The sequence below is a fragment of the Solanum tuberosum genome, unplaced genomic scaffold (assembly GCF_000226075.1).
Source record: "Solanum tuberosum cultivar DM 1-3 516 R44 unplaced genomic scaffold, SolTub_3.0 scf00227, whole genome shotgun sequence".
In the NCBI taxonomy this organism is placed as follows: Eukaryota; Viridiplantae; Streptophyta; class Magnoliopsida; order Solanales; family Solanaceae; genus Solanum; species Solanum tuberosum.
Window position 1 is genome coordinate 251,089 of NW_006239150.1, and position 11,898 is coordinate 262,986.

At 32.4% G+C, this 11,898-nt stretch overlaps 1 protein-coding gene across 1 annotated transcript; it reads left to right on the forward strand.

Annotated features, from left to right (window-relative positions):
• The first annotated feature begins 605 nt into the window (after positions 1-605).
• On the forward strand, positions 606-5,437 carry LOC102605446 (serine incorporator 3). The gene is made up of 6 exons (XM_006356624.1): positions 606-921; positions 2,868-3,104; positions 3,727-3,838; positions 3,918-4,092; positions 4,379-4,619; positions 4,926-5,437. The coding sequence occupies exons 1-6, from the start codon at positions 747-749 to the stop codon at positions 5,213-5,215; spliced, it is 1,230 nt and encodes a 409-aa protein (XP_006356686.1). The 5' UTR covers positions 606-746; the 3' UTR covers positions 5,216-5,437.
• The last annotated feature ends 6,461 nt before the right edge of the window (positions 5,438-11,898 follow it).

Sequence of the window (11,898 nt, forward strand, 5' to 3'; positions counted from 1 at the left end):
TACAACTAATTTGTATTTATATTTTGGTATATACTACACAACTGCCTTTATTTTTGTACTTGAACTAGAATGCCAAAGAGTTGTATTCATCATAAATCAATACCAACATTTTTTGTATTTTAAATTAGTTATACATATCATTAGGTATTCGAATACATTTCGAATGAACACATATTCAAAGAAGTTCAAACATTTAAATATCCAAAACAGAGGGCATTAGAAATTTTCCAACACTTCCACTCATATAAGATATAAAATACAAACTACTGTTTTAAAAAAAAAAATGAAATTCTTAAGAACAAAGAAAAAAATGCTAAAAAGAAAAATGGCAACATATGCTCTTTCAAAAACGTAACTGATGTTAAATTTAAAAAAATTACCTTTTTTGAAATTTTTTTGTTCCATGATTTTCTCTATTCAGTTATTAATTATTTGTATTCTTTCAAATTAATCAAAATAAACTAAATACATAACTCAATTTTTAACAAATTAAAATATTGACATTTTAAATAAATAGTGAAACTATTGCTAAGAAATCCCATTAAAAGCTAAAATATTGTTGTTTTGAAAATTTTCCCAATTTTGACCAATAAAATGAAGTCCAGTTGAAATTATAAGACATCCCCATTCACGTTTTTCCCCTTTTTTCTTTAATTTTTCAACGAAAGAAGTTCGGATTTGAAGAAACAAAGTGAGTACTTTGTGGATCTCTTCAGTGCAACACGCGGAAGGAGAAGAAGTGAGAGATGTCGTGCTTAGCATCGTGCTGCGCGTCATTGACATGCGGACTCTGCACATCGGTAGCCTCAGGTGTCACCAGGAGCTCAGCTAGACTTGCTTATTGTGGCCTATTTGGTGTTTCCTTGATCGTATCTTGGGTTCTCAGAGAAGTCGCTTCTCCTCTTCTCAAGAATTTCTCATGTAATTATCATATCCTCTTTTTAAACTGTTCCTCTCCACAAAATAGCGTTTAATTGGCTTTTCTTTTCAATACTGTGTTTTTAATTTACCTTTTTGATGGATTGTTTCGAATTTTGAATAGCCCGTTAACGGATCAAGTTTGGGTTTTCTGCCTTCAAAATCTTAGTTACTATTGGAACTCAGTTGGTAGGACATAAGATAAGATGTATCCGATTAAAAGTTGAGTTTAAGATGTCGACTTATATATCTGACTACTGATAGTGAAATTGATTAAGAAGTTAGTATGATAGGAAGACATCACATCAAAGGTCAAATTGAATAGATTATTGAAATTGAATTCGTGAAATTCGTTAAAATTGTACAAAGAATTAACACAGAGCGCATATTGGAACTTTTTAATGAAATGGATATTGGGTCTAACTCAACCTCAAAAGCTAGCTCATGAGGTGAGGATTGCCCAACACTATATAAGAAGACCTTCCTCATCCCTAATGAACTCGATGTGAAACTCAACAGAACTAATACCTGAGATCAATTGCAATTAGGTTAGGCTATGTCCTTTCACTTTTTAAGTTCCGTCTTCAGTTGTATATAGGCCAGAACCGTATTGATAAAAATTGTTAACATGCTATGATGATGCTTTATCCTGGTTCTGGAAGTACTTATACAGTTCAGCAGTTTCTTTAGGAGATGATGAACATATTTGGATAGTCTTTGAACTGCATTAGATTGTACTTCCGTTCAGTAGGCAGAATAATAGCCAAACTTTCCTTGACATGGATAGGAGTAGAAGTAATCAAGAAGCTCTAGACAGAATGACAATGTGTTACAAAGTCTTTTCCTCTCTTTGTTGTTCATCTCCTAGGCTTCTTTCCTGCCAGAGACCTTTTCAGTTCTGGGAGACTTATTCCTTGCAAACCATAAATTGTATCTCTTCTTTACTGATAAGTTAGCATGCCTTACCTGGTTATGAATGTACTACAAACTTTTTTTGGTTGCATACCGCACTATATGGTGGCGAAGTTGTTTTCATGGTTGCTTCAATTACTGGTCATTTCAATGCTTTGCTTTTGGCTGATTTCTTCTTGCAATTTTTTTTCCTGAATTACCTTTTTGACATGCATCCAAGTTCTACCTGATATGGCTCAATAATATATACTAATATACTTGAGATCTTTCAAAGCAAGAATCTTGCCCAAGTATAGTACTTCTGTTTCCTTGTTTGGTAAATTACACTTGGCTCGGATGCTCCATCCAGTTCAGTATAGTCACAAGAAGATCACAGTGCATCCTTTGATATTGGATTTACCTGGCACTACAAATAAAACCCTCAATTTTTTGAAATTACAATACGGCTTCTGAGTTTCATAATTTGGTTAAATAGACACTGCTACTGTTTTCTTCAAGTTGCAACAATTGCTTAAAGGTAATGGTAAAATTTTCCCTTAATGATGTGGCAGTTATGAGTTTTGATTAAGTACTGGTTCTCCAAAAGAATAAACTAAATTGGAAAAGAAATTAGTTGATTAGAAAAGTACTTTTAATTTATTTGTATTTGTTTAATGAGAGTGCATTATCAAATAACCTTGTATTGTGTTTTATAGGTTGAAAATGCTGGTTGGCAGATATCTTTAAGAAACTATAGATCTAAATAAAGAACAGAGGAGTTGACTGTAAATTGTCCTTCTTTTTGTACATATATATGGCTAACAAGGAATATGTCGAAAATAGCAGTCTCTGTCAGGAAAATGGGACAGAATGATATGAGTGTTTCAGAATGTTTTTCACATCTTTATGGTTCTAAACCCGTGTTATCTCTAATAACCCGGTAGTTCAAGTGAAATATCTGTTGAGATTCCCCATACTATTCTTGCTACTTGTTATCTACAGCTATGAAAATAATACTTGCGTGTCTTACTAATTGTTTCATATGTTGGTTGGTGTAGGGATAAACACTTCGGACAATTTATCGAAGGAATGGTTTCAAGCACAAGCTGTTCTTCGTGTCAGTTTGGGGAATTTCTTGTTTTTTGGAGTGCTTGCACTTATAATGATTGGTATCAAGGATCAAAATGATAGGCGCGACTCCTGGCATCACGGTGGATGGGTTGCTAAATTGGTGATCTGGGTGTTGCTTGTTGCACTCATGTTTTTCCTCCCGAATGGTGTCATAACAATTTATGGTCAGTTCTATGCCCCTAACCTGAAGTTTTTTCTGATAAGAAAAATTCCCCAGTGGCATATGGTTCGAAACTCGATGGATACTAGGCTCACCCCTCTTTCCTTCTTCACTTAAATATCAGGCTTTTATTTGCCGCAGGGTTCGAATCAATGACATGTGCCTAGCCCACACATCAAGTGCACAACAAGCAACTTCCCTTGCGGAAAAAGCATTGTGCTCTTACCACTATACCAAAGCCCTGCGGGCTCCCTGAAGTTAATTTGCTACTCAACATTTTAATTTTTCTCTTTTCTTTGGTATACACCTACATAAAATCAACTGAAATTCAGAAGACTAGGGATTTCAAGTCACCCAGGTCTACCAAACTTTAGAAGGATCCTTCTCCAAATTATCAGATGACTTCTCAAGAAAACATAATTTTGTGTAGCAAGTACATGATGAACAGAATATGTACTAGGGAAAATAACTGGCATGTTTTGACAGCTCACTTTTTCTCCAGTTAACTTCTTCCAATAAGTACACTTTCCTCTAGCTTCTCAGCTCAACCTGTTCTATTTTTTGTAGTGTGTCAAGTATGTATTTATTTAACTTGATCTGTTTGGTCTATTTTTCTGCCTTTGCAGGTTTTCTTTCGAAATTTGGGGCAGGGTTCTTTTTGTTAATCCAAGTAATAATATTATTAGATGCTACACACTCGTGGAATGATTCATGGGTTGCAAAAGATGAGCAGAAGTGGTAGATTCAATTTCTTATCTTTTGTAATTATTTATCCCCAGACCTTGTTTTATCTTCTAAATTGACATATCTTTTGCAGGTATGTTGCTCTACTTGTGGTATCTGTGGCGTGCTACATAGCAACATTTGTTTTTTCAGGAATTTTATTTATGTGGTTCAATCCTTCTGGACATGACTGTGGACTGAACGTGTTCTTCATTGTTATGACCATGATTCTTGCTTTTGCATTTGCTGTTATTGCTTTGCACCCAAAGGTAAATGCTCTCTCTGCTGATGCTTTCTTTTATCCTGGTTTTTCTGCTCTGTAGGACAACCTCTATATGATTTTTTTTTGAAATTCTTCATATACATTATGCATTATGAAGCCGATTATCTCTTGCTAACTACATGCACATATATCTATATGCAATGAATACATGAAACATCTCCCTTAGGGTTACCTCCTTTACAATACATCCAGCGAAATCATTTTGGTAGCTAAATTCTGCCTTTTGTATTCTTACTTATGCTAATCATCTTTTCCCCTTTAATTATGTCCAGGTAAATGGAAGCCTATTGCCAGCTTCTGTGATATCTGTTTACTGTGCTTATGTTTGCTATAGTGGTCTCTCTAGTGAGCCTCGAGATTATGTCTGCAATGGGCTCCATAACAAATCAAAGGCAGTAACAACAAGTACCCTTGTTCTTGGAATGCTTACAACTGTTCTCTCAGTCCTATATTCTGCTCTGCGTGCTGGATCTGCAACTACTTTTATGTCTCCACCATCTTCTCCCAGATCAGGTACCAAAACCTTTTGATGCTCTCCTTCCATAGCTCAGTAAATTTCTTCTAGCATGTAATATTTGTCATAGAGTTTGTATGGGCCTATGTGAATTGAGATTGTTAACTAATTTGTAGAGATAATACTCCTTTAGAATCATAAGAGACATATAAAGCAAAAGTGTATTAGTATATCCCACCTCACGCAAGCTGTTGTATCTGTCCATACATGAGCAATAGTCATCAAAGGGCTCGTCCATAATGCGGCTGCTATTTTGCTAGATTTTCTTCATCTGCATATTGACAAATACCAATCTTCTGTTATAGGTGAGAAGAAATCCCTTCTTGCTTCCGAGGAGCTGGAATCTGGGAAAGGATCACCAGAAGCACGGCCAGTGAGCTACTCCTACACATTCTTCCATCTGATATTTGCTCTGGCTAGCATGTATTCTGCAATGCTTCTTTCTGGGTGGACTAGCAGTTCTGAGAGTTCAGAGCTAATTGATGTCGGCTGGACATCACTTTGGGTTCGCATATGCACTGAATGGGTCACTGCTGGACTGTATGTTTGGTCACTTGTGGCTCCACTGTTCTTCCCTGACCGTGAATTCTATTGATCTGATATAATGATCAATACGTAGTTCTCTTTCTCTGTTAATGTTTGTGTGTCTTCAACTTGTATCAAGCTTGTTATGTAAATATTAAAAATGCTTCTACTGAATGAGCACGATCTAGTTATATTTATCTATTGATAAATGTAATGAAATAGTAGTAATCTGTATCTAGCTTTGCATGTACAGTTCTATGATAATATCTATGTTATTTCAGATTTCAGTTAATTGCTCCTAATATCAAGCTTGTTATGTAAATATTAAAAATGCTTCTACTGAATGAGCACGATCCATTTAAGTGATCACACTTCAAAACACATGTCAATTTTAATTGTTAATTTTCCAACTTTTCCTTATCCTTATAAATAGAGAAAAGATGGTACTTTATTGCTTATTTCCAAATATTTTTAAAAGCCTACAAAATCTTAACATGTTATGCCATAGATCTCAACGACAATAAATCCATGGTAATTCCACGAGAGGATAAAGTGTATGCAAATTTTATTCTTATCATGAAAAAATAGAGAGGTTGATTTCTATAAATCCTCGACACAAAATAAAAAAAAGAGGCAGAAATAACAAGATAATAAGATAATGATGCTAAAGAAACAAAATGTAACAATATAAATTCAAGAATAAGATAGTAAAAGAATAATATTATTACTTTGGAACGGAAAAGAAACATGTCCGACTACCTACCCCAATTCTTGATCTCCACTGCTACTTGGAGATAAATGCTGATTTATTAAATCTATAAATCAAGTCAACATAAAGTCGTTTTTTCAGTTTTGGTTTTATTTGGTCTTTTCGATTCTTTTGATTTTTCTAATAATTGTACAGTGATTGAAAAAAATATCAAATATACTTTCACTATCTATGTGATATGCTAGAATTTAAAAATGTTAGGAATCTTCAGAAAGACTAAAAAGTTCACATGAGTGCAAAATACTTTCATTGAAATATCAACATCCAATATGCTAAATTTATAAGATTAAAGGCTACGGTCAAACTGAATACAAAACAAAATATTTACAAAGTAGATTGTTAACTTCTAATTTGAAATCTATAACAATGTAATTGTATTTTCCAATCTGAATACAAAATAAAATATTTACAAGCCCAAATTTAAAATAATATATCTAAACATTGAAAACTATAAATTAATTTAAAAGTGATCGATTTTTTTTCAACGCAAAACCAATCAAACCATATCACAAGCGAATTTTTTTTCTTCGAATTAATTTGATTCATCGATTCATTTTAGCTAGATTGTTTCGCTACAAAATATTATAGAAATTGCAAACTTTTTAGTAGGTAGTTTTCTACTATCTTAGTAGGCCTACCTAGTGCGACTGCTAATTAGTTGGTTCACTAAGCTTTAAATACCACAAAATTTTCATTTTTTGGAAATCATTATTTAAATTTGTACTCAATTTTTTTTTCACGTTTATGTACTTCGTAAGAACTTTAGACATGCGATATCTAAAAGCTAAAAAAATGGTGAATGAACTTTGGGAAAAATTGCCTAAAATTTAGGCAAAATGATATATATGGCTTACAGATTTTATAAATAGAAAGACTTAAAAGATTTTAAATATGGCTTAAATGGGTGTTTTCAAATTGAGTATTTGTATAAATTCCGACACCAATTTTACAATTTACTCATTTTCATATGAAATAAGTATTGAAAACACCTTTAAATTTGGCGTGAATTATTACTTCAATTCTCCAATTATTGATAGCCTTAAAAACACGCTCTCTACTTGATTAAGTAATTTAAAATCACCCCTCTTATGCCACATGTCATCCACCTATGCATATGTGGAATTCTTTTGATGATGTAGCGTACACATATATATATATAGTTAAAAAAAAAAGACATTCAAATAATTAAATGCTAAAATTTAGTAAAGAAGAATTTTTAAATAAAAAATTATTATTTTTCTTACCTCACCCCATCCCCTACCCAAGTATCCCAACCCTACCCCCACCCCCACCCCTCACCCCTCAAAACTTTATAAAAGTTTTTTTTTAAAAAGAATACTTTTTATCCAACACCACCGAGTACCTCGAGTCTCCTCCACCCTTCCCCTCCAAAAAAGTTACTTTTAAAATAAAATATATTTTTTCTTATCCCACCCCTCTCCCCTAAAAAAAAAGTTTAAAAGAATTTTTGTTTTTTGGGGTGGGTGAGTAGTGAGGTGTGAGGCTAGGGGTACTAGGAAGAGAATGGGGTGGGGTGATAAGAAAAATAAATTTTAAGAAAAAAAATGAAGTTATTTTATCTTCTTAAATTGCTAAATTGTTAACATTTAATTATTTACATGTTCTTTAAATATTTTTCTATTACATAAATTTATGTGTACGTCACGTCCGTAGAAATTTTTAAATATATGCACATGTGACATAAGATGAACGTTTTTAAATTCATTTAATGGTGTTTTTAAGGCTGCCAATAGTTGGGAGACTAAAGTAATAATTCACGTCAAATTTAGGGGTGTTTTCAATACTTATCTCTTTTCATATTCATTGAAAGTTTTTAGTTTTTGAAGGACTTTACCTTCTTTTATTTTCTTCTTCCTTTTCAATGCTTTCACATTATAAAAAAAACACAACTTTTATTGTTTATAAATGCTAATATTCCTAAACAAACCAATATTAACAAATAATAAAAATATAAAAGGTGGATTTCTCTTTAGTATTTATTCTAAACAAGAAGAAAAATAGTGATTTATAATTAAGTCCATCAAACATTAATTATCTTCTTTTCCCATGAGCCAACTCTGATATATTTGTTGACTATTACTTTGTATATTGGTAAAATGAAAAATATTACTTCAATCTAAATTATGACTTTGTATGGATAGAGAATAATTAAAATAATTATCATTTGTTTACTGCTATAAATATTTTTTTCTATTTTATAATTAATCTATTCTACAATTAATGTTGAGACAAATTAATGTTATTTTCAGTTTAAATCATAATTAATTGAGATAATATCACTTATAAGTAACACAAGTATAGCTTATCCCGAATTAATAAAGAATTATGTTTCTCTTGATAATTACTACAATCTAGTGATAATTAAAGAATTATAAATTCATAAGTCAAAATGTATTAAATACAAAAAAAAATGATAATAAATTCTTTGATTATTTAAAACAGTGCCCTGGATCAATTTCAAGAGAACATATTCCTCTTCTAAAGTTTGTCTACTTAGATAGAAAACATATTTTTTTTCTTTCGAAGTGTTACAATGGATGAGTTATATATAGGCAACAAATCGGGGGAAATGAAATCATTAGATTATACATTTTAGTAGCAAAATTGTCAATCAATACAAAAATAGAATAAATATAAAGGAAAGAGGGAGTTATACCATGAGTAGCCTATAAATTCTCTTCATATTTTTTAAAATTATAGTGCATAATTGGTATTTTTTATATCAATTCTTACTTTAGAGAAATTTTTGGTCATTCATACATCAAATATGAATAATGCAAATTTGTCTTCTCCTTCATTTTTAATACATTCTCGTGTATTACTTCGATGCGCTTTATGCAATGGAGCGTTTCGTACTCATATGGAATTCAGGAATCATGTACGAACTACTCACCCATCAGCGCGTGAGCAAAATATCATCCTACATTCTCATGTATATGCATCTAGTATTTTCTTGACGGAAGATTTGTCATCGGCTCAACATGTGGCCCCACAACATGTAAGTTTACAAAATGTTATCCTACCTTCTCTAATATATGCATCTGGAACATTTTATCAAGAAAATCCGTCATCATCTCAACATGCGACCCAAGCACATGCGAATTCGCTAAATGCTGCATTCTGCATTTTCCTATATTTGCATCAAACAATTTTTTTTCCAGAAATATGTCATCAACTCAATTTTTGACCCCACAATATGTGAGTTCGCGAAGAAATGATGGTGTGGTTATCTTGTCATTATCATCATCGAATTATAACCACCCGATAAGAAATGACAGAACATCAACAATTGATAGACAACACATGGCAAGAAGAAACAGTGTTGTATCGATAAGCAGGGCTAGAGCACCACCAATAAATATGGTACAAATGGAAAGAAGAAACATAGTTGGAGGTTCAAATTCAACATTTAGAAATTCAAATGAGACTATTGTTTATGGTACAAGACAATTTATAAATCAATTGGATGTTCCTATTTCATCAAATGCAGATGAACTAGTTAACTTAGTTGAAGAACAAAATGATTTGGACTTAAACTTGAGGCTTTAACTAGTGCAAAATTTATGTGGATCTTCTTTGTAAGAGAGTGTCAAAAAATGCGCTAAGTTTGAATTTTTTATTTTATTTTTCGTATGTTTGTTTGATAGAAGGGTATTTAAAAGTGTGAGTATGTTGTTTTATTTTATTCTATTGTTGGTCAGTCATGGTGGTGGTCTAAAATCATATTCTGATTGGAGTCTATTATTTTCTTCACCAAATATTTGTGTTGATTTAAATTATCTAAATCGATCGTTTGTTTAAATATAAATAATTGCATATGTTATTACTGAGCAAATATATCAACTTTCAGTCATGAAATTATATATGACACGTCACAGGCTCTTTTCACTTTGTTATTTTAAATAAATTTCCCTACCCCCACCTCCACTCAAAAAAAATTATTGTGTAAAAAATTAACAAATCTTAATTTCTTTTTCTCATTTTTTTTATTTTTTAAAATCTAATTAAAGTCGAAGATAGTTAACTTAGTAGGATCCAATCTGTGCATCAGTCTTCAACAATAAAGTCATAATTAGATTTCAAAAAGAGAGCAGACTGTTTTAATTCATTAACGGAACTAAAATCATTCACAGTACAATCAAAGTTTGTTAGAACGATCATTCATTATATCAAAATTTTATTACAATGACATGATTTTTTTCTCTATAATCAATTATTCATGTTATATTTATTTCTCTGGACATCATTTTTCTTTTTTGTTCCCCTTTTTATGTTTGCACATGGAAGCTGATTTTTAACTCTATTATTGTAAATGCATGTCAGGTTTGTGTTTTAAGCGTATCTTCGATTTTTCACTGTAGCTCCCAACGAAATTAACGATTTGAAACAACACAAAAATTAAAACAAAACATGATAGGGATATTGTCTTGCTCTCCCCGTTATAGCATCATGTATGCCATTTTAGCAACTCCCGCTATGGAGAAAAATTCCCACCATAGTGGGATCACAGTAGCAAATCTGCCTCGCCATGGCGATCCCGATGATGGTAGCACATAAATTGTGAATTTCTGCAACTTCCTCTCATTTCACATTCTCAATTATCAAAGATAACCCTTGAAATCTCATTATGATCTTAAATATAACCTCAAGACTAAACCCAACAATGTATAATTAAAAACTTCACACCACTTAACATAAAACCAGTCATGAATCACACCAGAAAACTGTTCATCATATCACATTTCCGCTATCATACCAAAATAGCCTTCATGATTCTCAACCACTCCTAACTGTCCTGAAATTGAAGTTTTTCCACCGTCATAATTTATTTTGTCTCATTACCAATGGAAAGCACATATCCAAAATTTCAAATACTCAATTTTGGCCTATGTCTTGTTTCAAATCCAAGTTGAGTTGGAGTTGAGCCAGGTAAGTTCTTCAGTTCATTTCAAGCTTATGTCTTGTTTTAAAATTCCCCTCGCGTACTCGTACATTCAATGTACTGATGCCTTTTGGCCTGCATCTTCTTATGATGCAGACACAGGTAACCAGGATCATCATCCAGCACATCGTTGATCCAGTTGAGCACTCAGAGTCTTGTGGTGAGCCTCCTTGATTTTCGAAGGATCCCTTTTTATTGCTTTCAGTATTAGATAGTTCATTAGGATGTCGTGGGTCTTGTCCCGACATCCGTCTCAGTTGTTCAGAGGTTTCATAGATAGACAGTCAAATGTTAGTTCATTTGTTATTATCTTGTTATTGGCTTATGTTCAGATTTGAATTGCCACTTTGGCCAAGTTAAATGTTGATTTCTGAAACATTTTGAGTTTAGTTTTGAGACTGTTGAGTTATCTTGTATTTGGATGCTCTTTCTTATGTTTAAGTCTTCCGCTAAGTAAGTAAGCCAGGCCAAGGGTTCACTTGGGGCCAGCAATGGTTCTCGAATGCCAGTCCCGCCCAGGGTGTAGGCTCGGGGCGTGACAGGGGGAGCACCGCCAATAAATATTCTACAAATGAAAAGAAGAAACGAAGTTGGAGATTCAAATACAAATGAAATTGTTGTTGACTGCACCAATGAAAAGAAGATACAAATTTTGCACGTGTATCATTTATCATTTTTTTGGTATATTTTGTAAGTATAGTTTAAATGACTTTTAAATATGTCATTCTACGTTATATGATTCTCTATTATTAAAAGGTATTTTTATTATATTTAAAGTAACTAATGCATGTATTTTGTACACGTATCACTTATATATTTATTATAATTCATTTTTATGTATGCCTTTCACGCATATACCGTTTTAAAATTCTTAGACATTTAGAGCCCGTTTGGATCGACTTAAAAAAAGTAACTTTTAAAAAGTAACTTTTAAAGTGCTGGAACTTATTTTTAAAATAAGTAGTTATGTGTTTGGATAAAAGTGCTGCAGTTGAAAAAAAAGTTGTTGATGTGTTTGGCA